Consider the following 26,698-nt stretch of genomic DNA (forward strand, 5'->3'; position numbering starts at 1 on the left):
ATACATTTGATGATATTTGACATTTTTCCTATGGAAATATTGCACATATATTATACTAGATTTTTCCTACGTACTTCAAATTTCAGATGCCATGATATCATTCTTATTTTAGTTTCTGACTCTTTGGGGGCAGGTACATGTTTGGCAAACATTTCATCAATGCCTTTTGTGTTGACAAGCTCTGGCTCACCAACATCCACTTGCACCCCTTGCTCACCCGCCCCTCTGACACTGTTATGGCCCCGCCCTATGACCTTAATCCCTCTAAAGCTGGGGGAAGAGAGGGGGGCTGTGCGCAGATGGCTCTTCAATCTCCAAAGGAGGATGTCGGAATCTGAAGGCGGGAAAGGTGAGAGCAGCTTTGCACCCCTGCAGACCCTTGGAGCAAGCCTGGGCTCTGCTCCACCCTCAGCCCCTCTCACCTACCCACTGCCCACCCAGACCCCAGCTGGGGGGAGCCTCTAAGGGAGCAGAGTCACATCACCCTATTCCCATCCCAGCTAGCCCCAAACACAGCCTCTTTGCCATCTGAGCCCTGATGGTCAGCCTGGCCCAGACACTGCACCCAAGGCCTCCTCTCCCCATCTACTCCCTTAGTTCCCAAATGAAACCCAACCCTCGATCCTGGCCCTGACCCCATCCTAGCACCCACCCCAACCCTAACCCCAAAGCCAGCCTCCAATTGAATCCTAACACAAATGTTAACCAACCGGAAGGCAAATCCCTGTTAGAGTCCAAATCCCACCCTGGATACAGATCTTACCAAGAACTCTAAAGTCGCCTAACCTCAACCTCAACCCCTGAATGTCCATACTCTTAGGGAGTGTAGTCTCTGACTTTCCCAAAAGAGACCCTTAAAAAAATAATAAAACTAGAGAGAGGGAGAGTGAAAGAAACACCATGCACTTGGTGTTAGTAAGCTGAATGGGCTGTAGAGTCAGACTGGCTGAGTTTGACTCCCAATTCAACCACTTTTCCAAGTCACCTGACCTTTTGGCCTCAATTGTCTCATCTGCACAATGGGAATAATATTACGTGCCAGGCATTCTTCTGAATGCCGACCTGGGTTGATCCTCACACCACGCCTATAATGTAGGTGCTCTTGGTACTCTTATTATCATCCTCATTATATAGATAAGGAAATTAAGACTTACCGAGATTATTTCATTTGGCCCACAGCTACCGACTAGTAGAGTCAGGATTTAAACTTAGACATTTTTCTCCAGAGCTGGCTATCTTAACCAAGCCAACCTACTGTCCTGCAGAGGCTAAAACTAGATCATGGGAACTAGAGACGGCCTTAGCTGAAAACCCCACTCAAAACTCAACTTCCGCCCTAACCTTGATCCTGATTCTAACCCCCATTCATTCAAAAGACTCAGTCTTGCCCCTCAACCAAAAGCCAACCACACTCCATTCCTCCCCATATTTAAACCCAATCCCAGCCCAATCCAAAAGTCACCACTCAAATTTCACCTTAAATTTGCCTCCAGCTAGAAATTTAATCCCACCCCAGGACAATCTAAAGTCTAGCCCGCAGTCTGACATCAGACCCTACTTCACTTGGAAAAGGAATCTCCCCTTCATCCCCTGTAAACTGTTTGTTACTCTACCCACAATCATAATCCCAACACCACTTTTACTTCCCCAATTCTTAATCCAGGTACTCCCAACTTTCCCCAATTTTACATGCTCTTCTCTCCTTCTTTCAAACAATGGGATGGGATTGGGCAGGAAGCAGCTTGTTCCCACGCCTTGTTTACTCCCTAACTCAGTTTCTCCACACAGACAGCACCCCAGATCCCAATCCAGCCAATGGAGAAGGCCCTGGTCCCGAATGGGGGCTGTGCCCTGGGCCTCCAGCTGTGGGGGATGAAATTAGCGGATCCTCGGCTCTGGAGACCCCTAGGCGAAGGACCCAGCACAGCAAGCACAAGACAGTGGCAGTGGCCAGCGCCCAGAGGTCACCCCGCGCACTCTTCTGCCTCACCCTAGCCAATCCCCTGCGGCGGTCTTGCATCAGCATCGTGGAGTGGAAGCATCCTGGCAGGCCAAGGGCGGGGCTCAAGGGGCAAGGATCATCAGGGTACCAACAGTCAAGGACTGGGTCAAGGCTGAAATGGAGGAGGGCTGAGGTTATGAGGGGTCAACCATCAAGAACTGGATTAGAGGGGGCGTTCAGAAAGGCGAAGGTCACCTTGATCAAGGACTAAATCACAGCAAGAGTTGAGGGTGATTAAAGCTTCCACTGGGGTCAAAGTCAAGGCCTACGGTGGGGGTGGGGTAGGGGGCAGGGGTAGAGAAGTCAGGATCTGCCACCCTGGAGTCAAGGGCCAGAATCAGGGTGCGAGGGCCCCAAGAGCATGTGGGGATTCCGAGGCTGTTCCGTCTGGCTCCTTGACTGTGTCCACGCGAGGCCCTTTGACATCCTCATCCTGCTGACCATCTTTGCCAACTGCGTGGCTCTGGGGGTCTACATCCCCTTCCCGGAAGATGACTCCAACACTGCCAACCACAACCTGGTGAGCACCCCTCCCAGCCCCAACCCACCCTCCCTCCAACCAGATAGAGCCCCCATAAAGCCGTATCTCAAGGCTCCCATACAGACCCAAACGGCTCGCTTCTGCCCAGCCCCATCCTCTAGCTAGCTTCCCCCTCCCCCACCGCCACGCCCACATCTAACTTGCCAGCTCCCCTCCCCGCCTGGCTCCACCCGCAGGAACAAGTGGAGTACGTATTCCTGGTGATTTTCACTGTGGAGACCGTGCTCAAGATCGTGGCCTACGGGCTGGTGCTGCACCCCAGCGCCTACATCCGCAATGGCTGGAACCTTCTGGATTTCATCATCGTCGTGGTCGGGTGCGCGGCTGAAGGGGGCACCATACTCGCCATCCCACCCGCTGAATTCTTCACTCAGGGAAGGGGCCACAGTCGCTCGCAGGCGGCTGCTGTGCCACAACCCCGGCCCCAGGAAGCTTAGCCTATTTAAATTTTAAATGTTTTTTTTTTTTTTTGCATTTCTAGTTACAGGGACGTGTCCTTGGTTGAGGAAGGGAAGGGACGAGGGTGGAGGGTTCTCACGGCCTGAGCCCCCCTCCCCGTCCCTCCCGTGTTCCTGGTCAGGCTGTTCAGCGTGCTGCTGGAGCAGGGTCCTGGCCGGCCCGGGGACGCCCCGCACACCGGGGGGAAGCCCGGGGGCTTCGACGTGAAGGCGTTGCGGGCGTTTCGCGTGCTGCGGCCACTGAGGCTGGTGTCTGGGGTTCCGAGTGAGTGGCAAGCCCCTCGGGGTTGGGGGGGGGGGGCTGAGCTGACTCTGCCCTATGTCACCGACCCTTCCCTGGCCGCAGGCCTGCACATCGTGCTCAATTCCATCATGAAGGCGCTGGTGCCGCTGCTGCACATCGCACTGCTGGTGCTCTTCGTCATCATCATTTACGCCATCATCGGCCTCGAGCTCTTCCTAGGACGCATGCACAAGACGTGTTACTTCCTGGGATCGGGTCAGCCAGCCCACCTGTCCCGGGACAGGACACTTCCCCTCTGCCGGCTCCTAGGCCCTATCCTGTTCCCAAGGAAACTCATTCGGAGTCACAAGACTCTGCCCCTAGGCTCAGGCTCCTCCACCCGATAACCAAGCCCCACCCGTATATCCAAGACTCCGCCCTAAATCCGGGACTTAGAACCCCCGTAGCAAATAGATGCTCCCCTATCCCAAGACTCCACCCACAGACCAACTTCTGGCCGGACATTTAAGGCTGCCATCCCCCGTGACCGTGACCGCCCATCCAGATCACAGGCCAAGCCCCGCCTCTTCTGTTTGCAGGAAACAAATGGTCCCGAATTTCGCAAGACTCCGAGTCCCACTCTCTCTAACCCTGTTGGTGGGACCCACAGCTTCCCAGTAGTTCAGAATCCAGACCTCAGAGCGTTCAGCCTTAAAAAGTGGAGCTAGGGACTTGCCCTTGCCTTAGAAAAAATCCAGGACCCTGAGTCAAGCTGGCTAGGAGGGCGGAGCTCCAGGATGGGAGCGTCTGCAGGTGGGCATTCCCCTGAAGCCCCAAGTTCCACTCTCTTCACAGATGTGGAAGCGGAGGAGGACCCCTCGCCCTGTGCATCTTCTGGCTCAGGGCGCGCATGCACGCTGAACCAGACCGAGTGCCGAGGGCGTTGGCCAGGGCCCAACGGTGGCATCACCAACTTCGACAACTTCTTCTTTGCCATGCTCACAGTGTTCCAGTGCATCACTATGGAAGGCTGGACCGATGTGCTTTACTGGGTGAGGTGGCCGGGGAGTGCCCGGCTGCGAGGCTGTGCCCGCCCTTCCTCACTGAGCTCTGAACGAGTGAGTGTTGGCATACTCTGACGGATGCATACGCTCACTCCCCAGATGCAGGACGCCATGGGGTATGAGCTGCCCTGGCTGTACTTCGTGAGCCTGGTCATCTTTGGGTCTTTCTTCGTCCTCAACCTTGTGCTTGGTGTCCTGAGTGGGTGAGAGACTTAGCCCACTGCCCAACCCCTAACAACCCCTGTTTCCCTTTAGTATGTCTGGAAAACTCCTAGGCATCCTTCAAAACCCACCCAAAATACTCCTATATTCATTCAATCATGAGCATCAACTGTGTGCAAGACTTTTTAGGAATGGAACAAGGGACAAAAAAAAATCCTTGCCTTCTGGAATATTATTTCCCGATGGGAGCAAACAGACAATAGAAACATGCACAATAAATTATGTGTGTGTGTGATGTATGCACCCACATTTTCATGCACTATGGAAAGAAAGGAAAGATAAAGATAAGAAGTGGGAGCTCTTGCTGTTAGAAGTTAGGATGTCAGGACAGAACTGCTCAAAAAAAGTGTTACTTGAGTAACAATGTAGGGAGCAGAGGTTAGTGTGGCTGGCAGGGTGATGGAAAGGTAGTGGGACAGCTCTCCCACCCAGCCCTCTCGCCTCTCCGCTCAGGGAGTTCTCCAAGGAGAGGGAGAAAGCAAAAGCCCGGGGGGACTTCCAGAAGCTTCGCGAGAAGCAGCAGATGGAGGAGGATCTACGGGGCTACCTGGACTGGATCACACAGGCGGAGGAGCTGGACCTTGAGGACCCCTCGGCAGACGGCGCCTCTGGTTCTGTGACTGAAGAGGGCTGGGCTGGCCATCGCAGGCAACCCCCATCCAGCCCATGCACTTTCCACTCCACGCATTGGGCCCATGGATTCCATTGGCCTGAGACCCAGCCCCAACCTGCAGCAACCCCTGGCCCCACCCCCAGCCATGGCTCTGGGCAGAATCTAGAGCCAGCCTCAGACACCAATTAACACCCCCCACTCTAGACGAGGCCCATCCTTGCCCCCAAACCGTCCCCTGCAACCGTCTTCTGTGACTCCACAGGGCCCCAGCTGGCTGAGCTGACCAGTCGGCGGCGTGGACGTCTGCGCTGGTTCAGTCACTCCACTCGCTCCACACACTCCACCAGCAGCCATGGTGGGGACCCAGACAGGCTGGGGCAGGGTTGGGGGGGGCGGGAGGGGCAGGCAGAGGCAGGACCTTGGGGCTGCCGGGTCCTGATCTCTATCCCTACTCTGCCTTTAGCCAGTCTCCCAGCCAGTGACACGGGTTCGATGGCAGAGACTGCGGGCGATGAGGAGGAGGAAGAGGGGGCTCTGGCCGGTTGTACACGTTGCCTGTGAGGGCCCCTAGCCCTTGATCCCTGACCCAGCCCAGACCCTGAGCCTAGTCCTGACACTGGTGTCAAACCTTGACCAGAGACCCCTGACTTCTGGTCCCAGCCACTCCGGGGCGGAGCGGGTGGGCGGGGCTTATGACACCCACCTGCCATCCTCCTCTTTTCCAGAAACAAGATCATGAAAACCAAGGTCTGGTGAGTTGAGACACACCCCCCACCCACCTCCAAGCCCTCCGTGGCCTCTGGATGCCCCTCCCCAGCGGCCCCCCCGCCCCCAGGACCTAGGTAGGTGATCTCAGCCTGAGGGTTCTCCTTTCCCCCAGCCGCCGCCTCCGACGAGTAAACCGGGGCCTCCGGGCGCGCTGCCGGCGGGCTGTGAAGTCCACCGCCTGCTACTGGGCCGTGCTGCTGCTTGTCTTCCTCAACACGCTGACCATCGCCTCAGAGCACCACGGGCAGCCCGTGTGGCTCACCCAGACGCAGGGTGCGCCAGCCCTCTTCCCCAGCCCCCTATCCCTTTCCTCAGCCCTCCGTGCCCTCCATGCCCTCCCAGCCCAAGTCCAAGATCTCCTTGGGGGCCTCAGGAGCCCAGACACTGCTCTGCCACCCAGAGAAGTGCAGAAACCTTAGCCTGCCTCATCTCGCCTTGTAGCTTGCACTTAGGTAGTGCTTGCTGTGTGCATCAGACTCCGTTCTTGACACTTGTCATGTACAAGCTCATCAACTGCTTTCCCCCACAACCTTATGTAACTTCAGTACTAAGGCACAGTACTGAACACCAAGGCGCTGAAGGGTGCAGTGACAAACCCAGGACTCAGCTAGAGAGTGGCAGGGCCAGAAGCCAGGTGCTTCACACCACACTGTCAGGACAAGCTTAACACCTCTGTGCCTGTTTCCTGTGTACAAAATGATGAGAATAATAGTACTTACTTGGTTGGGAGGAGTGAATGCGTTAAAGTGAAAAGCCCTTAGAACATTGCATGGCCCGCTTATAGTGGACACTTACCAGTGCTTACAATCTGACTGGTACTTATTACGGTCTCCATCTCACCCTGAATACTGGGCACACCTCGAACCCTGCCCCCCAAACCAGTCCCAATCCAATTAAACCTTCGACTATCTCTGTCCTTGAGTTGGAATCTTCCTGGTCTCACAGAGGTAACTCTAACCCCCACCCCATCCCTAACCCTATCCCTGCCTCCAGACTGGCCCTGGCCTGTTACCCACTACCCCAAAGCACCCTGTGTCCCTTACCCACCCCCCCCACAGCACCATGGCAACTAGCCAGCATGTCCCTCCCACCCCTCTCCCCACAGAGTATGCCAACAAAGTGTTGCTCTGCCTGTTCACTGTGGAGATGCTTCTCAAGTTGTACGGGCTGGGCCCCTCTGTCTACGTCTCCTCCTTCTTCAACCGCTTCGACTGCTTCGTGGTCTGCGGGGGCATCCTCGAGACCACCTTGGTGGAGGTGGGCGCCATGCAGCCCCTGGGCATCTCTGTGCTCCGATGCGTGCGCCTCCTCAGGATCTTTAAGGTCACCAGGTGCGTGGGGGATGAGAACAATGGGACCCCAAACAGCCCCAACGGCTATACCCCAACTCCAGCGATAACTTCATCTGTGCCGCCATTCAGGTTTTTAAAGATTGATTGATTGACTTGAAAGGAAGAGATACAAGGAGAGAGACCAGGGGTGGGGGGAGAGAGAGAGAGATCAAGAGATCTTCCATCTGCTGGTTCACCCCCCAAATGGCCATAATGGTAGAGTCTGGACCAGGCTGAAGCCAGGAGCCCAGAATTCCATCCGGGTCTCCCACATGGGTAGCAGGGACCCAAGCACTGGGGCCATCTGTTGCTGCTTTCACAGGCACATTAGCAGGGAGCTGGATCTGAATTGCAGCAGCTGGGAATTGAACCAGTGCTCATCTGGGATGCCGGCATTGCAAGCGATGCCTTAACCCTCTGTGCCATGATGCTGGCCCCTCACCATTCATTTATTGAATATCCATTGAGTGCCTACTGCATGCTGGCCACTGTTTCAGGCCCAAGGAAAACACCAGGAATCAAAGGTTTCGTGGATATTAAAATCCATTTGGTATGGGGTCAGTGGTGTGGTGTTGTGGGCTAAGCCTCCGCCTGAGGCGCTAGCATCCCATATGGGCACCAGTTCAAGTCCTGGCTGCTCCACTTCCAATCCAGCTCTCTGCTATGGCCTTAGAAAGCAGTAGAAGATGGCCCAGGTCCTTGGGCTCCTGTACCTATGTGAGAGACCCAGAGGAAACTCCTGGCTCCTGGCTTCAGACCAGCCCAGCTCCGGTCATGGAGGCCATTTGGGGAGCAGATGAAAGACCTCTCTCTCTGTCTCTCTGTCTCTCTCTCTGTCTCTGTCTCTGTCTCTGTCTCTCTCTCTGTAACTCTGTCTTACAAATAAATAAAATCTTTTTTTTTTTTGGACAGGCAGAGTTAGACAGTGAGAGAGAGAGAGACAGAGAGAAAAGTCTTCCTTCCGTTGGTTCACCCCCCCCCAAATGGCCGCTACGGCCAGCGCGCTGCGCCCATCCGAAGCCAGGAGCCAGGTGCTTCCTCCAGGTCTCCCATGAGGGTGCAGGGGCCCAAGCACTTGGGCCATCCTCCACTGCCTTCCCAGGCCACAGCAAAGAGCTGGACTGGAAGAGGAGCAACCGGGACAGAACCAGTGCCCCAACCAGGACTAGAACACGGAGTGCTGGTGCCGCAGGCGGAGGATTAGCCTAGTGAGCCGCAGCGCTGGCTAAATAAAATATTTTTTTAAAAATCCATTTGGTAGTCATTACCAAGGCTTTTAGAATGCAGTTTCTCATTTGCTGTGGACAAAGGCCATAAATCATTTTGCTGCTAGGATTTTCTACCTGCTATCTTATTCAGCCTAATGGAAACATCTGTATTTTTTTAAAAGTTTTTCTAAAATCCATTTGGGGAGAGTGTCTGCTCCATTTCCATCCTCTTTCTCAACTTCAACTCCTGCTCTAATATCCCCAACCCCACCTCCAAAGTCAACTCCCCATACTCATCCCCTTCCCAAACCCCAACTATAACATCATCCCTAACCCCATCTCCAACCCCAACCGCGCATGATCCCAAGATTCATTCCTAAACCCAACCCCACCTCCACTCCATCCGTAACTCCCAGTTCCATCCCCATTAGTAAGCAGGGACTATAACAGCATCTTCCATCCCCAAACACAGCCCGCATATCCCTAACTCCTAACTGCTACCCTATCTCCAACAACAACCCCATTCCCTGCTCCTGCTTCGAGCTCATCCCCATCCATTCCTCTATCCCAAAACTCTAGCACAATCTTATCCCCAAGCCCAGTCCCAGTCCCAGCCTAAAACCCAATTCTAGCTTCACCAACTTCCGTTTGCACCTCCACCCTAATCTCCTCTCCTGTTATACCAACCTTAACCTCCAACTCAATTGTCCCCTTAACTTCTTTTTTTAAAAGATTTATTCATTTATTTGAAAGTAAGAGTTACACAGAGAGAAGAGAGGGGGAAAGAGAGAGAGAGAAAGAGACAGAGAGGTCTTCCATCCGCTAGTTCACTGCCCAGGTGGCCACAATGGCCAGAGCTGCGACGATCCAAAGCCAGAAACCAGAAACTTCCTCCAGGTCTCCCACGTGGGTGCAGGGGCCCAAGGACTTGGGCCATCTTCTACTGCTATCCCAGGCCATAGCAGAGAGCTGGATCAGAAGTGGGGCAGCCAGGACTAGAACCAGTGCCCATATGGGATGCCGGCACTTCAGGCCAGGGCGTTAACCTGCTGCACCACAGCGCCGGCCCCTGTCCCCTTAACTTCTTTCTCTATACCCCAACTCTGAAATCACTTCCAACCTGATGCCAAGACCAATTTAACCCAGCCTGCTGCTGTGTGTGCCGAGCCAGAGCCCTGCCGAGGTTCCTGGCTTTTCCAGTGGATGCAGCACCAACCCTGCCTTCTTCCATCTCTGCTGCAGACACTGGGCATCTCTGAGCAACCTGGTGGCATCCCTGCTCAATTCGATGAAATCCATCGCATCCTTGCTGCTTCTCCTCTTCCTCTTCATCATCATCTTCTCTCTGCTTGGCATGCAGCTGTTTGGGGGCAAGTTCAACTTCGACCAGACTCACACTAAGCGAAGCACCTTTGACACCTTCCCCCAGGCCCTCCTCACTGTCTTTCAGGTGGGGCCTGGACACCCCCGGGGTTTTGTGGGTTGGGAGGGGGCCTGGAATTGGAGGGGATCCCAAGAGCTTCACAGTGATTCCCACCCCCAGATCCTAACAGGCGAGGACTGGAATGTGGTCATGTACGATGGCATTATGGCCTATGGTGGCCCCTTCTTCCCAGGGATGCTGGTGTGCGTCTACTTCATTATCCTCTTCATCTGTGGCAACTGTATCCTTGGACCCGTCAGGGGCAGGATGGTGGGGTCTGGGTGGATTAGAGGAGCTAGGCAGGCTGCGGGCAGGCTGCTTCTCCGACCTCGGCAGCCTAAGCTCACTCCAGACATCCTGCTGAACGTGTTTCTTGCCATTGCTGTGGACAACCTGGCCAGTGGAGATGCAGGCACTGCCAAGGACAAGGGCAGGTGAGGTCTGGCTCTGCCCCCAAGACAGAATCTCCCCGGCATCCCTTACTGGGAACCTCACACAGATACCTCTCCCCACCAGAGATGCCTCTGGTCACCCTGATAATCCTCAGCTCCAGATACACCCTGACAATTCGCGTTCAATTAACATGCATTTATTTTTTTAAATATTTATTTATTTATTTGAAAAGAGGAGTTACAGAGGCAGAGAGAGAGAGAGAGAGAGAGAGAGAGAGAGAGAGAGAAAGGTCTTCCATCTGCTGATTCAAGGAGTCAGGAGCTTCCTCCAGGTCTCCCATGTGGGTGCAGGGGCCCAAGGACTTGGGCCATCTTCTACTGCTTTCCCAGGCCATAGCAGAGAGCTGGATCAGAAGTGGAGCAGCCAGAACTAGAACCAGTGCCCATATGGGATGCTGGCACCACAGTGCTGGCCCCCATATGCATTTATTGAGCACCTACTTTGTGCTGGGCCCTATTCTAAATGCTGAGGAGATAGCAAGAGTTGAGGCAAGCAGAATCCTTGCCTTCATGCAACTGACATTCTACTTGGAGAAGGCAAGCAAAGCACAAACAAATGAATGTATAATAGAACTTCAATGTATGTTAATAGCATGTAGTGAAATCCTATTGATTAGGGTGATAAAGAAAGGTCTCAATGAGGAAGTAACATCTGAGCAGAGATCTGAGTGAACTGAGGGGGTGAGCCATGCAAATCTCTGGAGGAAGAGTATTCAAGATAAGAGAACAGCAGGTGCAAAGGTCCTGAGGTGGAAATGTCCATAGTATAGTCTAAAAACACCAGGGAGACTGGAATGGAGTGAGAAAGGAGGAGAGTGGTAGGAAGTGAGATCAAATGGGGCAGGGGGATAGAGGGATCCTATTGAGGATGTCTTGGGCCAGGGGGAAGACTTGGGTTTTTTTCTGAGTGGGAGGAGTCACAAGGAGAAGGGGTGTGAGCTGAGGAAAGACGTGCCGAAAAGAATGTAATAGGCTCCCTCTGGCTACTGTACAAACAGACCCGGGGGTGGGGACAAGGGTTGAGGCACGGAGGGTCTATGGGAACCAAGGAATTTCTGATCTGACTGCAGGGATCCCGTCAGCCTTGCCGGTCCATTGCCACCTGCAGTGATCACCGTCTGTTTCCTCACACAGGGAGAAGAGCAGTGAGAGCAACCTCCCACAGGAGAACGGGGTGTTGGTGAGTTAGAAGCCTGGGAACTGTCGACACCTCCCCCCGCCACCAAAACCTGTGTGTGTGTGCATGTGTGCGCATGCACGTGGCTTTAACCCTCATCCTCCTGCCTGTTCATCTCCCCCCGCCCCCAGCATAGCATCCCTCCCATGCCTCTCCTGCATCCATCTCCTGGTGTCTCCTCTGCCATCAATGACCCCCGGCTTCCTGTCCCCAGGTGCCTGGTGGGGAGAAGGAGGAAGAGGAGGGCGCAAAGAGTGAAGGAGCAGGCAAGTGGGCAGGGCCAGTTGCAGGAGGTGTGGGACCTCGGGGACAGCTTCTGACCGCTGAGACCCTTCTCTCTGGGGCATGGGCTTTTCCAGGGTCACCGTGAAAATAACGGGCTTCGTGCGTGGCCAGCGACACTGGGGGCCATGGGTGTTAAAGAAGCAAAACAGACATTTCATTCTACTGCAGAAGTTCTCCGAGGCTTTATTATTCAATAGTGTGTATTTACAAGGGGACTGCCAAAAGTTTGTAGGGGAAAAACATATTATGGAAAAAAAAATGCATGGATCTCAAAATCTTTTGTACCAAGTTATACTTATCTTTTAATTCCATTTTTGAAATCCCCACCTACAACATCCATTCAAATACACATTTATAGGGGCCGGCACTGTGGCATAGCAGGTAAAGCCACTGCCTGCAGTTCCGGCATCACATATGAGCGCTGGTTCGAGTCCCGGCTGCTCCATTTCCCATCCAGCTCTCTGCTATGGCCTGGGAAAGCAGTGCAAGATGGCCCAAGTCCTTGGGCCCCTGCACTGGTGTGAGAAAGCTCCTGGCTCCTGGCTTCGGATTGGTGCAGCTCCGTCCATTGGGGCCACCTGGGGAGTGAACTAGCGGATGGAAGACCTCTCTCTCTCTCTCTCTCTCTCTCTCTCTCTCTCTCTCTCTCTCTCTTTCTCTGCCTCTCTGTAGCTCTGACTTTGAAGTTAAAAAAATAAATCTTAAACACACACACACACACACGTTTACAGAGCTCCTGCTGTGTCCCAGGCACTGTTCTAGATGCTGGGGGCACAGCAAAGAACCAACCAGACTAAAATCCCCTCCCTACGGTGCTGACGTTCTAGCAGGGAGATGGGAACCATTTGCCGTGTGACAAGCATTAGTCCAGGTGCTTCCCATCAGTTTTCTCAATTAATTGTCTCCTTTGCTCTTTTTCTGGTGCCAGGCATGGAAGAGGAGGAAGAAGAGGAGGAAGAGGAAGAAGAGGAAGGAGGTGCAGGGCGTGTGGAACTCCTGCAGGAAGTTGTACCCAAGGAGAAGGTGGTACCCATCCCCGAGGGCAGTGCCTTCTTCTGTCTCAGCCAGACCAACCCGTGAGTGCTGGGAGTGGCAGGGGCTGGGCACATGGCCTGGTGGCAGGTGGAATGCCCTGGGGCTCACCCTGGGCGCCGGGGTTCTGACCAGGCCCATATCCTCCCTAACCATGCCCCCTCTGCTGCATAGGCTGAGGAAGGCCTGCCACACCCTCATCCACCACCACATCTTCACCAACCTGATCCTGGTGTTTATCATCCTAAGCAGCGTGTCCCTGGCTGCCGAGGACCCCATCCGAGCGCACTCCTTCCGCAACCACGTGAGCCTCTGCTTGGGCTAGGGGGACTCCCCCCGGGGGGCAGCCTGCTGGGCGGGGAGAGCATCAGTCTTGGGGCCAGCCCCTTCTGCGTGTGCAGCACACCTGGGAAGCATCAGGGAGAACAAGAGTTAGACTGGGGGAGAAGCTGTGCTCAGAGAGGCTCAACAGTCTGAGGGCACCCAGATAGCTGGGTTAGGGGTAGAGGAGTCCAAACGTGAGCCCTGAGCTTTCTGATGGCCGAAGCTTTGGGCTTATGGAAAAGTCTTTGATGATGATGATAATGGTGGTGGTGGTGGTGGTGGTGGTGATGGTGGTGGAGAGGGAGGGAGAGGCGAGGGGAGAGGGAGAGAGCGCGCAAAACTCACATAGAGAGGTGCACACATGAGCAGGTCCACACCTAGCATCCCCTTAGTCATTCTCAGTGGCTCCTCCCCTTTCTCACCACCCAGATTCTGGGGTACTTCGATTACGCCTTCACCTCCATTTTCACTGTGGAGATCCTACTAAAGGTAACTAACAGGTTCGGTTAACCAGCACACTCCACGCCCACCCTCAAAGCCCACTTCCTCCCCCTCCCCGTGGCCCCAGCCAGCCTCTGCCCCTGCTTCCCCTGCACTCCGCTGCCTGCCTCTCCTGTCGCCACCCCATCCTCCCCCTGAGCATGCCCAGGCCTGGGTGCTCCAGCCTGCTGTCCTGTTCCCCAGATGACCGTGTTTGGGGCCTTCCTGCATCGTGGCTCCTTCTGCCGTAGCTGGTTCAATCTGTTGGATCTGCTGGTGGTCAGCGTGTCCCTCATCTCCTTTGGCATCCAGTGAGTGACATACACACACACACACACACACCTGTCCCAGAGTCAAGGCCAGGCCCAGGTCAAGGTCTGAGGCCTGGCCCTTCTTCAGTTCCAGCGCCATCTCGGTGGTGAAGATTCTCCGAGTCCTGCGAGTGCTGCGGCCCCTCCGAGCCATCAACAGGGCCAAAGGACTGAAGGTAAACCTCACCTCGTCCAAACCCACAGGGATCCCTGAGCAAACTGACCGTCTGCATCAGGGCGTGGCCTGCAGCCTGGGCCTCACCCCTGGCCATGCCCCCTACAAGGCACCACACCATTCCTTACCAGCGGCCGCCCTTCTGGGATGCAGGTCCCTGGCACACACCCACATGCCCGTGCCTGGCAAGCAGTTATGCCTGCTTGGTGCACCCACATTCCTGGCCTATCTCACTGCCCTCTTGACCGCACGTCCCCTGACCCACAACCACAAGCCCTTCAACCCAAGTCCCTGAGCTGTGTCCATCACCAAAACCCCCATGCCCATTGGGCACTGTGGCCTGCACTGGTGTCCACGAGCTGTATGCATGGGTGCCTGCAGCACGTGGTGCAGTGTGTGTTCGTGGCCATCCGGACCATTGGGAACATCATGATTGTCACCACGCTCCTGCAGTTCATGTTCGCCTGCATCGGCGTGCAGCTCTTCAAGGTGGGAGTAATACTGTGGGCGAGGGGGGGCAGGCAGGGGTCAAGGCCTATGACTCAGAGGCGGGGCGGGGAACCTTCTTGACTGATGTACTCCTTACAGGGGAAATTCTACAGTTGCACTGATGAGGCCAAACACACCCCCAAAGAATGCAAGTGAGTGCCTGAGACCCCACCCACCTCAGAACCCAGAAGCCCTCCCAAAGGCTCTCGAGGCCCCTACACTGCACGTGAAACCCCTAGAGCTGCCCCCCAAGACTTCCAGAACCGCCCCCCCCCCGCCAAGGCCACCAGATACATCCCCTAGAACTTCCCCGAGAGTACTGCAGGGGCTCTCAGGGTTCACTAAGCCCTTAGAAGCTCCTCATTCCTACCCCCAAAACCCCTCTCCACAGTCCACCCCCAGCCCCCCCCCCAGCAATTCCCGAGCCCACCTCAAGTGGACTTCATGCAGAGCTTCCCACACAGGCTAGCGGCTAGTGCTTACAAGCTGGGTCTGCAGAATCCGCCACTCCCTGGGCCAGCTCCGCTTCAGGAGACTTGGCTACGTTTCTGAGCCTTGCTGAGGCTCATTTTGCTCATCTGAAGGGTGGGGAGAAAAGCCTGCCTGTCGCACATGGCTCTTGCAGGGGGTTTGTGACTCCCTACATACAAAGGGTCCTCTACAGTGTAAAATCACCACGTGGAAAGGCCAGCGCGGGGCCTGCTGTAGGGTTAGTGCTAATAAATGTTGGCTGCTATGAACATCAGCGGCCCTTCTCCCTGGCTGGTGGTGATGGTGATGATGATGGTGGCGACTGCGGTGGTGGTGGCGATAATTCGGTGCCAACGCTGGGCCAGCCACTAGTCTCATTTCTTGACTTATTTAATCCTTATGACAAGCCAGGAAATAGGTTCTGTTATCACCCTTGTTTCCTAGATAGGGAACATGGGAGCACCATCAGGTTCAATGTCAAAGGTCACCCAGCTGGGCTAGGAAAGAACAGGATTTCAACCCAAGCTGTCTAGCTCCACCCACTCTGCCTCCTGAAGCTGCCAGCCCCTTTGGCACAGCTCCCATCCCTCTTCACCTGCTAAGCCTGTCTGCACCCCCCCTGCAGGGGCTCCTTCTTGGTCTACCCTGACGGAGACGTGTCACGGCCCCTGGTTCGGGAGCGGCTCTGGGTCAACAGTGACTTCAACTTTGACAATGTCCTTTCAGCCATGATGGCCTTGTTCACTGTCTCCACCTTCGAAGGCTGGCCTGCGTGAGGGGCAGGGCCCCCTGGGGGGGGGTTGCCAGGGCATTGGGCAGTGGTTGGGCTCTCTAGGTACTAGATGGGTGTGGCCCCATTGTGGACGGGTGGTAAAGACCTCACAAGACAGGACCGGGTGTTCTGGGGTCTGGTGCGCATATTAGAGTTCTGATGGCATCTCCCAAAAGCTGGCTGGGGTTCTCTGGGGATGTGAGTGATGTCCAGGAGTTGAGTAGAACTATCTGAGAGTTGGGTGGGATTTAGATGGCAGTCTGTGGAGGTCCAGGGCGGGGCGGGGTGGGAGGGACTGGCAGAGAGTCTCTGAAGAGACAGTAGAGGATTCAGGAGTTTCTAGAGAGCCGCGTGGGTCTTTGGGGTACTGGTTGGAGGTGTCTGTGGGGATGGAGCAGGGGATTCTAATCGATAGGGCACGGGATTGAGAGATCTTTAGGGGCTTGTGGGAGAGTTCCAGAGAGCTGCACACGAGCTCCAGGTGGCTGGAGAAGGGGATTGGGAGGTATGTGGGAACATAGGGGGCATGGGGGTCTTTGAGGGCCTGGCTGGGGAGTCTCTAGAGGGCTATAGGGGGGTCTGTGGGTCTCTGGAGATCTGGGACAGGAGACTTAGGAGTCTCTGAGGTTGTGGTGGCGAGGGATTCCTTGGTGTGTCTCTGGAGGTCTCGGGTGGCTAGCTCAGAGGATTTAGGCACCTTCAGGGTGCCAGGCAGGAGATTCCCAGGTGTCTACGATTAGTGGTCTAGGGGCATGTCTGAGCGGGCCACCTCCACCTCTACTCCCGCACTGCCTCCCACAGGCTGCTATACAAGGCCATTGACGCGCACGCAGAAGATGAGGGTCCCATCTATAATTACCACGTGGAGATCTCCGTGTTCTTCATTGTCTACATCATCATCATCGCGTTCTTCATGATGAACATCTTCGTAGGCTTCGTCATCATCACCTTCCGAGCCCAGGGCGAGCAGGAGTACCAAAACTGTGAGCTGGACAAGAACCAGGTGACCTCTGACCCCAGCCCCCAATCGCTGCCCCCCTGGCCTTGGGATCCCGCTGCTCACTCATGCCCTGTGCCTGTATGCAGCGCCAGTGTGTGGAGTATGCCCTCAAGGCCCAACCACTCCGCCGCTACATACCCAAGAACCCTCATCAGTACCGCGTGTGGGCCACTGTGAACTCGGCTGCCTTCGAGTACCTCATGTTCCTGCTCATCCTGCTCAACACCGTTGCCCTAGCCATGCAGGTCTGTGCTCCCCTCCCTGACCCCTGAGACACCTGCCCCTGTTCTCTCCACACAATCCCTTGGGAAGTGTTAGGATTGCTTTAGGCTGTAAGTAACAAATCCCCCAGCTGACAGAGACTTATTGAGCCATTTGTCACATTTCTTTCAATCTAGGGCCAGTGATTATCAATTGCATCCTGATTTCAGACATGTAAGAATATGAAAAAATAGCCTAGTAACCATTGTAACTTGCGATTGTTTATCAAATGTGTCTGAATTTCAGAGATTCTAAAGTGTAAAAAGATGTGCATCTTAATGTCAAAGAAATATAACAATTGGTCCATATGATGAGAAATGCAGAGGTGGACTTTTTGCTCATTGCTCATCAGAGACCCAGACTCTGTCTATCTTTTTGCTTTACCATCTTTAGCAAGTTTGCTTTCATTTTCATGGGCTGTAGCTTCATGATCACAACATGGTTGCTGCAGCTCCAGACATCAAAATCACATTCAAGGCAGGAAAAAGAAGGGAGAGTTGCACCACAGGTCTCTGTCTTCATTTAAGTCTTCTATTAGAAAGTAAAATGCTTTTCACTGAAACTGCCAGCCAACAGCAGGCTGATGTGTATGTCTTGTTAGCCAGAAATGACTTATCCTGGTTACAAGAAAAGCTGGGGATGATAAAAGTAGGCTTTCTGACCCTGTTATGAGAAGCAGACAATGATTTGGCCAAACCATGGTACTACCATGGCTCCTGGCTCAATGCAGCCTGGGCCCAGGACTATTTGGTTGGGGTGGGGGGGCTCTGCCTGAGGCTCTGTCCCTCCTTGATTTGTTCCCCCAGCACTATGAGCAGACCGCTCCCTTTAACTACGCCATGGACATCCTCAACATGGTCTTCACTGGCCTCTTCACTATTGAGATGGTGCTCAAAATCATCGCCTTCAAACCCAAGGTGACCCCCAGCCCTAGGCGCACCTCCTTTGGGTGAACTTCTTAGGAGCAGAGCCCATTGCCCTCCACCCTGGGACTGCTGGCTTGGAAAACACAGAGCACTGCTTTCCTCTTGCCTGCAGCATTATTTTACTGATGCCTGGAACACATTTGACGCTCTTATTGTGGTGGGCAGCGTGGTGGACATTGCCGTCACTGAAGTCAACGTAAGGACTGGCCTGTCCACAAGCCCATTCCCCTTCCCTCCGCCCCCAGGGCTCTCTTTCACATGAGTGAGCGGTGTCCCTTCGATCCTCCTCACTCCGGGACACTTAGCACTCCTCATTCTAGCTCTGCCCCTTCTGAGTTCCAGCTGGGCTCAGCCAAAGTCCCCCTTATTGCATTGTGCAACCTCTCCACCGGCTACACAGTCTCCTAAAATGCCTCTCCCATTATCTTTTATCTCCTCCATTACCTCTACCTCCCCTTCCATGGGTTCCATCACTTCAACTGACTCCTGCTTTGGCTCCATCATCTCTTCTGACTGCTTCATTGGCTCCACTTCCTCCAACAACTGCATTGTCTCCAACACATCTCCATGCCCGGCTTCTCCATTGGGTCCTCCATCGGCTCCATCATCTCCGTCATCTCCGTGACACCACTGGCTCCATTTTTATTTCCTCTGCTGGCTCCAATGTCTCTCCCCCCTCTCCTTTACCCTCTCCTCCCCCTCGCACTGCCATTATCCACTTTTGGCACAACCATCTGAATCCATTACCCACACCCTTTCCCATCATCCTCTGCATGATGGCCCTGCTGTCATCCTCTCTATATGCTCCATCATGTCTACTCTTGTTCATCTGGGACTTTGTTCCCATCATATCGTCCATCATCTCTGCCTTTGCCATGTCTCCTTCCAGAATGGTGGCCACCTTGGTGAGGTAGCTCCCTTCACAACAGGGACTATAGGCTCCCGCCATCCCTCCCCCATTTCCTCCTTCCCTCCTCCCTCCTTCCTTCCCCAAGAGTCCTTAGAAATGCTCCCAAAGCACCCTGGGGCCTGAGTTCTGAGGGATCTGGGGACCGGGAGAGCCAAGGCAGGAGACAGGGAGGTGGCTGGGGCAGATGTGATCTGAGCATGCCCACTGCACCCCCAACCCCAGAGCTCCGAGGACAGCTCCCGCATTTCCATCACCTTCTTTCGGCTCTTCCGAGTCATGCGGCTGGTGAAGCTTCTCAGCAAGGGTGAAGGGATTCGCACGTTGCTCTGGACGTTCATCAAGTCCTTCCAGGTGAACTGCTACCCCTCGCCTCTGATGCCCCGGCTGCAACATCTCTCACTTGCCCCTGTATCAACCCCCAAAATGACATCTCTCAGCATGCCTAAGCCATTCCCAATATCTCCAGTTTTCTCCCTTTTCTGAGCTCTCAATTCCTCTGGCTCCACTCACCTTACTCTATTCTTTTTAAGGTTTATTTATTTATTCATTTGAAAAGCAGAGTTACGGAAGGTGGGGAGACAGAGAGAGCAGGAGATCTTTTCATCCATGGTTCACTCCCCCAAACAGCCTCAACAGCTGCAGCTGGGCCAGGCCAAAGCCTGGAGCCAGGAACTCCATCCTGGTCTCCCACGTGGGTGGCAGGGGCTCAGGGACTTGGGCCATCTTCTGCTGCATTCCCAGGCGCATTAGCAGGGAGCTGGCTCAGAAGCAGAACAGTGGGGACTGGAACCAGCTCTCATATGCAATGCTGGTGTTGCAGACAGCAGCTTAACCCACCACAGCACAATGCCTGCCCCATACTTCTGTCCACATTTGGGAGGCACTGGTAGTCCTGGACACCTTGGAGATGGACTCTATCCGCCAGCAGGCCTGGGCCAGGGGGAGCTTGGAACCCTCTGCGTGGACCTGAGCATCTATCCCCCCCTCCCCCAACCCCCATAGGCCTTACCCTATGTGGCTCTTCTCATCGCTATGATATTCTTCATCTATGCCGTCATCGGCATGCAGGTAAGTGGGGTCCCTAGGGAGCATCCCCCAGGCACCCTCTGCTGGGAGGTTGATTGGGTAGGGATAGCCCCAAAGAGGAGGCAGAGAGAGTTGGCTGACCCTGGGGCAGTCTGCACATCTGTGAAATGGGATCAGCGGGGCAAGCTTGTCAGGGCTGTGAGCACACTTTAGGCATTAGGAGGTATGAAGTGGGTGGTGACACGCAGAGGCATAGGTTCACCTCCCTCGACACAGTCCTTGTGTGCCCATAGATGTTTGGCAAGGTGGCTCTTCAGGATGGCACCCAGATCAATCGGAACAACAACTTCCAGACCTTCCCGCAGGCCGTGCTGCTTCTGTTCAGGTGACATCTCCCCCCTGCTCTGCCCTGCCCCCTAAGTCCCTCACATGTGCATGGTGCCCACACTGCCTCTCTGGGCCCCAGACTGCCCAAGCTACAGAAATCATGGGGCTCCAGATAGCCCAAGACCTTTCCTGGCTGGGAGTCAAAGAGCCTAGTAGAATATTCTAGCCTTAGCCATTCTTGTTCTAGCTTTCAGTTGTACCCCCCCCCCTCCGCGCCCAGCTCTCCATGGTCCACCTGTCGGACATGGACATGGCTGGCATCAACGTGGTCACACTCGCTGTCAAAATGTTAACATGCCAGCTGTGCCCCTGGTGAAAGTGGGCCTTCTGCTCACTCCCCCTCCACACATCCCATTCCCCTGCAACCCCACTGGCCGTGACTTCACAGCCTCTCCTCCAGGATGCCAGCCCTGTGTGTGTGTGTATGTGTGTGTGTCTTCACAGGTGTGCCACTGGGGAGGCATGGCAGGAGATCATGCTTGCCAGCCTTCCTGGGAGTCGATGCGACCCTGAATCCGACTTCGGCCCTGGCGAGGAGTTTACCTGCGGGAGCAATTTTGCCATCGCTTATTTTATCAGCTTCTTCATGCTCTGTGCCTTCCTGGTGAGGACCGTTTCCCCACAATCACCACCACCGCCATGGGGGATAACTCTGAGAGGTTCAGGGGGCAGGGGCGGGGGGGGGCGGTCAAATGAGGTGGGCAGCCCAGATCTCCAGTGTGCTCAGAGGGCTGGTCTGACAAGAAGCTAAACACAGGACTCCTAAGCCAATGACCCTATGAGCTCACCACAGCCTTCCATCAATCCCCACCCCCACCCCACCCCATCCCACCCGCTGTGACCCTGCTCTGCCCTTCGCCTAACCTCCCTGCTCACTGGCCTGCAGATCATAAATCTCTTTGTGGCTGTGATCATGGACAACTTTGATTATCTAACCAGAGACTGGTCCATCCTGGGCCCCCATCACCTTGATGAATTCAAGAGGATCTGGTCTGAATACGACCCTGGGGCCAAGTATGCCCTCTAACCCCTGACCTGCATTGCTAAGGGGGGAAATGCACTGAGCCAGATGGTCCCCCAGCCCTAGAACCTCTAACCTAAGCCTCCCACTGCCCAGTCAATAGATGCCCCAGGGTTTCCACTAACCCTGTCCTCTGCTCTCTCCAACTGCCCTCTGGTGCTTCCCCAGCAGGTCTTGGGGTGTTGGGGTGGGGAGGAACAGTGAGCTGCTAGGGCTTTAAGAAAGGACTAGAGGAAGCGTTACCAATCCAGCGGTCCCTTCCCAACTGCCCCAGGGGCCGAATCAAGCACCTGGATGTGGTTGCCCTGCTCAGACGCATCCAGCCCCCGCTGGGATTCGGGAAGCTGTGCCCACACCGAGTGGCCTGCAAGGTGCGTGCCCCTGCCCACCACGGGGCACGGGTGGCCAGGGAGCTGCTCTGGGTGGGGGGGGGCATGGAAGATGCTTGGTCAGATCCTCGAAGATTTCTGCTCCCCAGACACCTGAGCCTACATACCCAGCATTTTCTCAGCATAAGTTTCTTGTCTGGTGTTTGCAGAGACTTGTGGCAATGAATGTGCCCCTCAACGCAGATGGGACAGTGACATTCAATGCCACTCTCTTTGCCCTGGTCCGGACATCCCTGAAGATCAAGACAGAAGGTCTGGGGGGGAGGGGGCGGGAGTCAGAGGGTCCCTAGGGAGGGTGCTTCTTCCTATTGTGTCATGCCCCACTCCCTCCACATTATCCTCCAATGCAGGGAACCTGGAGCAAGCCAACCAGGAGCTGCGGATGGTCATCAAGAAGATCTGGAAGAGGATAAAGCAGAAACTGCTGGATGAAGTCCTGCCCCCTCCGGATGGTGAGCTATCCCCACCCTGAATGTCCAGCCATGGCCCCCATCCCAAAGCCAGCACTGGCCGGGGCCGGGGCAGGGGGTAAGTCCGTGCTGCTGAGTAGGAAGGTGGGGACCAGGGACAGGGCCAATACCCCCTGTAATAGCCTTGCCTTCTTCTCGCCCTTGACCTCAGAGGAGGAGGTCACCGTGGGAAAATTCTATGCCACATTCCTGATCCAGGACTATTTCCGCAAATTCCGGCGCAGGAAAGAAAAAGGGCTACTAGGGGCCGAGGCCCCCTCAAGCACCTCCTCTGTCCTCCAGGTGTGCAGGGAAGGGCCTGGTGCGGGAGTGGAAGCACTATGCAGAGGCTGGGCTCTATCCCATCTCCAGGAACCCACATCCCAACTGCGGAAACACGGAGGCTCGGGGCGGTTGAGGGGCTCTTACTGCACTCCCGGGTGGGACACAAGGCCCTGGAAGGGAAGTTGAGGCCCCCTGGCCTCCTTTTCCATCCCCGCAGGCCGGTCTGAGGAGCCTGCAGGACCTGGGTCCTGAGATCCGGCAGGCCCTCACCTGTGACACAGAGGAGGAGGAGGAGGAAGAGGGGCAGGCTGAAGAGGAGGAGGAACCTGAGAAAGACCCAGAAACACACAAAGTGAGTTCCACTAGTGTTCACGCCCCAAGAAATTCTTTTGCATTTATTTGTAAAAATGTTTTCAAGATTCATTTATTTATTTGAAAGGCAGAGTTACAGGGTACGGGATTGGGAAATTTTTTGATACATTGGTTCACTCTCCAAATGGCCGCCATGCCCAGAGCTGGTCCAGGCCTAAGCCAGGAGCCTGGAGCTTCATCTGGGTGTCCCATGTGGGTGGCAAGGGCTATAAGCACTTGGACCATCTTGCGCTGCCTTCCCAGGCATATTAGCAGAGAGCTGAATCAGAAGTGGAACAGCCAGGAATCGAACCAGTACCCATATAGGATGCCAGCATTGTAGGCAGTGGCTTAACCTGCTACGCCACAGCGCCAGCCCCTATTTTAACAGATTTATACATGTTGACGTTTTTAAACAGATGTGCTCATGTTTAAGTGGTCCCATGTAATATTTCAATAGATGTATCCGTGTGTAATGTGCAGTCAGGGTAAACATACCCATCTCCTTAAACATTCAACCCCAAGAACTCTTGATTGTAAAATATTGCCTGAGTCTTGAGTGACTTTGACCCTGCCTCTGGGAAGAAACCATCTCTGCAACAGAGAAATATTTGTCTGGTGCCTATTTATCTGGCTGTTGGAGGGCAAGGCCCAGATGCAGACCCTGGAGAGTTCATGGACTAGTGGGAGAGACAGACGAAATGAAATGACCAAGTGATGCAGCTGTCACATGGTTGCTACACTCCATCTTGTGACATTCCACAGGCCCCGGTGGACTCCCAGCCCCCATCTCGCCGGGGATCCAGGATTTCTGTATCTCTACCTACTGGGGACAGACCTCCAGATTCACTCACCCTTGGGCCCAGTGATGATGATGGCGGGGCTCCCAACACCAGACAGCCCAGTGAGTCCCAGGCTGGATCCCACAGTCACAGGTATGTTCAAGTGCCTTTTCATGGTAGGGGGCGCTGAGGCTGTGCTGCAGGACCCAGAGGGAGAAGGGGGGGGTCATTTCAGAGGCCTTCAAGTGGAAACCTGGGAAGGATGAAGGTGTTTTGAAATTTGGTGGGAACAGATGCTGATGAGAGCAGCATTGCAGAAGCTCAGTGCGAAATGTGGAAGTCAACGGGTTTAGTTCAAATCCTGGCGCTCTCATTTGCTGAGTGAACTTGGTTTTTATGATCCTCAAGTTCCTCACTGTAAAAGAGAGGTGATGGTGCATGTACTTTGATTTTTTTTTAAACCTTGGGTACTTCTAATGAGACAAACATCTATGAAAAGAAAGCCCATGTTCACCTAAGAAAGATCGATGGTTAGTTTATGTTATGTGGATTTTCCTCAGTTAAAAATAAATAAATAAGTAAACAAACAAACAAACCATAAGTCTCCACATTTCTCTAGGGGATAGGGCATGGAATGAGGAGGACCCCGGGACCCAGGGCCACCTCCAGGGGTATCTGGTCTGCCTAACGTGCCTCCTTTTCCCCAGGAGAGACTCTGGGGTGCTCATGTTCACCATCCCAGAAGAAGGGAGTCCTCAGTTCCAGGGAACTAGCAGGCAAGACAAGCAGGATGAGCAAGAAGAAGCCGCCGACCAGTACACCGGTCATACCATGTAGGATGGGCCCAGGAGCCCTGGGCAGGAGGACGGGCCTATGGGGGCCACACCTCCCCGGCCCAGGCCTCACTCCTCTCTGCCCTCCTTCCTGCACAGGCTCTCCTTCGTGGATGAGCAGACGGGGACGCCCCCGCACCCTCTCCTTTCACCACCTCAGAGACCCCAGCGATATGTGAACGGGCACCATGCACCACGTCGCCGTCTGCTGCCCCCCACGCCTGCAGGTGAGAGCAGGGATGGGCCCTAAGGGGCTCCCCGGAGGGCCAGCAGGACAGAGAGTCATGGACAGGAACTAACCTTGGTCTTTGCCCTGGCGCCCCCTTCCCCCCACCCTCAGCTCGGAAGCCCTCCTTCACCATTCAGTGTCTGCAACGCCAGGGTAGCTGTGAAGATTTACCCATCCCTGGCACCTATCATCGCGGGCGGAACTCGGGGCCCAGCAGGGCGCAGGTGAGGCAGCGGAGGAGGTGATGAGGTCTGAAGAGGTGGAGGTGGCCTCTGCTGAACATAGGCAACAAGCTACGTGACAGGCCCTTCCGAAGAACAGGACGCATGTGAAGGGATGCAAAATCCTCACTCACTGTACCAGTGAGATGGGTACTTTTCTTATCGTCCACTTTACAGATGAGGAAATGGAGGCTCACAGAGGTTTACCCAAGATCACAGGGCTAGCAGATGGCAGAGCTGCCACTGCACAGACAACACTTGCATACGTTCCTATCTCATTTGCACCCATTTGGTTTGGCTCCAGTTGCTTGCTGGAGGAAAGCGACAGGACTCACAGGGCTGAGTTCTGGACCCTCCCAAGCCCACCCTTGCATCCGTCACCCTCTGATGTTTACAGGGCTCCTGGGCCACCCCTCCTCAGCGGGGTCGGCTCCTGTATGCCCCACTGCTGCTGGTGGAGGAGGGGGCAGCAGGGGAGGGATACCTGGGCAAATCCAGCCGGCCACTGCGCACCTTCACTTGCCTGCATGTACCTGGAACCCACTCGAACCCTGGCCATGGCAAGAGAGGCAGTGCCGACAGCCTGGTGGAAGCTGTGAGTCCAGAGGGGGCATAGGCAAGAGGGATGGGGGAGAAGAGAAAGAGGTGGAAAGGGAGCTGCGGGAGGAGGGAAATGAGGTTCCCAGGCTCCGTGTGGTACGCATAGGCATCCCTCGGCTCTACGTCCTCTTCTCAGCGTGATGTGTGTACCACTGTTCCCCCGACCCCGACCCCTCTGCACACACTGCTCTCAGTCAACCCTGACCCTCCCCCCGCCCTGTGTCTCCAGGTGCTCATTTCTGAAGGCCTGGGCCTCTTTGCCCGAGACCCGCGCTTTGTGGCCCTGGCCAAGCAGGAGATTGCGGATGCGTGTCGCCTGACTCTGGATGAAATGGACAGTGCTGCCAGTGACCTGCTGGCACAGGGGAGCAGCTCACTCTACAGCGATGAGGAGTCCATCCTGTCCCGCTTGGATGATGAAGACCTGGGGGATGAAATGGCCTGCATCCATGCCCTCTGAAATCCCACCACCACTACCACCACCACCACCACCCCACACACACACACACACTGCTCAATAAACCTTCTGCTTGCTCACCTCAGAGGGACACAGGCATGGATCACAGCCCGGTGTTCGGTGCCTTTGTACTGGGGACTTTGGGCTGTCCATCAGCCCTCATCCTTCCATCCATCCTTCTATCCATCCTTCCATCCATCCATCCTCTATTCCAGCCCTGAACCACTGCCCACACAGGAATATTTCCAGAAACCAGGACAACCAGGCCTGATTATTCAGCGTCAGGAAAGGAGGGAGGAGGAGGAGGAGAGGAGGAGAAAGAGACAGCAGCCAAAAAAAGCTGGAGAGAGTGAAGGTGGTGGGGGAGGGGAGGATGCTGGACAGAGACGGTGGAAAGAGGAGAGAGAGGATGTGGGGATACATGGATGAGGAAGGGAGACAGAGATGCCACAAGGGGCCAGCAGCCAGGTCCCCAAAGGGACCCCAAAGCACGGTCCTGCCTAGAGATTGGAGTCAGCCTGCTGTGTGATGTGTCTCGGGCACAGGGGTCCTCTGCTGGCAGCAGGAATTTCAGGGAGGCTAAATTCAGATCACCGGTTGCCGTCTCCCACCTCCCACCTTCTGCCTCAGAAAGAGAAAACCAGAACCCATTGGTAGAAGGCGTACGGGTGACAGCAAAGGGCAGAACTCCCACTCAGCTCTCCCAGCCTAGCTTTCCTGAGACCATCTGAGGGTAACGCGCTCTCCTCC

General features: G+C 55.0%; 1 protein-coding gene and 1 non-coding gene across 4 annotated transcripts; both read left to right on the plus strand.

Moving 5' to 3' along the window:
• The first annotated feature begins 324 nt into the window (after positions 1-324).
• CACNA1F (calcium voltage-gated channel subunit alpha1 F) lies at positions 325-25,951 on the plus strand. Of its 3 annotated transcripts, none has more exons than XM_062184432.1 (48): positions 325-399; positions 1,942-1,946; positions 2,417-2,522; positions 2,720-2,859; positions 3,124-3,266; positions 3,348-3,500; positions 4,080-4,276; positions 4,388-4,491; positions 4,964-5,154; positions 5,386-5,478; positions 5,587-5,680; positions 5,849-5,875; positions 6,004-6,164; positions 6,997-7,222; positions 9,673-9,880; positions 9,974-10,094; positions 10,206-10,287; positions 11,440-11,485; positions 11,697-11,748; positions 12,696-12,843; positions 12,974-13,103; positions 13,553-13,612; positions 13,808-13,914; positions 14,003-14,090; positions 14,471-14,578; positions 14,678-14,730; positions 15,675-15,821; positions 16,623-16,824; positions 16,908-17,066; positions 17,889-17,999; positions 18,121-18,204; positions 18,898-18,918; positions 19,141-19,269; positions 19,921-19,986; positions 20,238-20,329; positions 20,776-20,935; positions 21,218-21,345; positions 21,627-21,723; positions 21,891-21,993; positions 22,092-22,193; positions 22,363-22,493; positions 22,693-22,827; positions 23,592-23,761; positions 24,316-24,423; positions 24,541-24,668; positions 24,782-24,894; positions 25,289-25,486; positions 25,721-25,951. In XM_062184432.1, the coding sequence occupies exons 1-48, from the start codon at positions 325-327 to the stop codon at positions 25,949-25,951; spliced, it is 5,733 nt and encodes a 1,910-aa protein (XP_062040416.1). The 3 variants fall into 3 exon arrangements, with proteins under 3 accessions (XP_062040416.1, XP_062040414.1, XP_062040415.1); XM_062184430.1 differs by having other exon boundaries at positions 325-349; positions 1,789-2,038; XM_062184431.1 differs by having other exon boundaries at positions 325-349; positions 1,789-2,038; positions 4,964-5,121.
• Positions 8,481-8,597, plus strand: LOC133753908 (small nucleolar RNA SNORA32). The gene has a single exon (XR_009865141.1). It is a non-coding gene; the product is annotated as a small nucleolar RNA SNORA32 (small nucleolar RNA).
• Positions 25,952-26,698: the final 747 nt, after the last annotated feature.

This window comes from Lepus europaeus, chromosome X (assembly GCF_033115175.1).
Source record: "Lepus europaeus isolate LE1 chromosome X, mLepTim1.pri, whole genome shotgun sequence".
NCBI classification, from domain to species: domain Eukaryota; kingdom Metazoa; phylum Chordata; class Mammalia; order Lagomorpha; family Leporidae; genus Lepus; species Lepus europaeus.

Bases quoted from the DNA above. Each gene is read 5' to 3' on its own strand.
- CACNA1F (XM_062184430.1), top strand. From the start codon at position 325: ATGTCGGAATCTGAAGGCGGGAAAG. The intron at 5,155-5,385 runs GCAGGCAACCCC...GTGACTCCACAG, and splicing joins AGAGGGCTGGGCTGGCCATC to GGCCCCAGCTGGCTGAGCTG. The intron at 13,613-13,807 runs GTAACTAACAGG...CCTGTTCCCCAG, and splicing joins CTGTGGAGATCCTACTAAAG to ATGACCGTGTTTGGGGCCTT.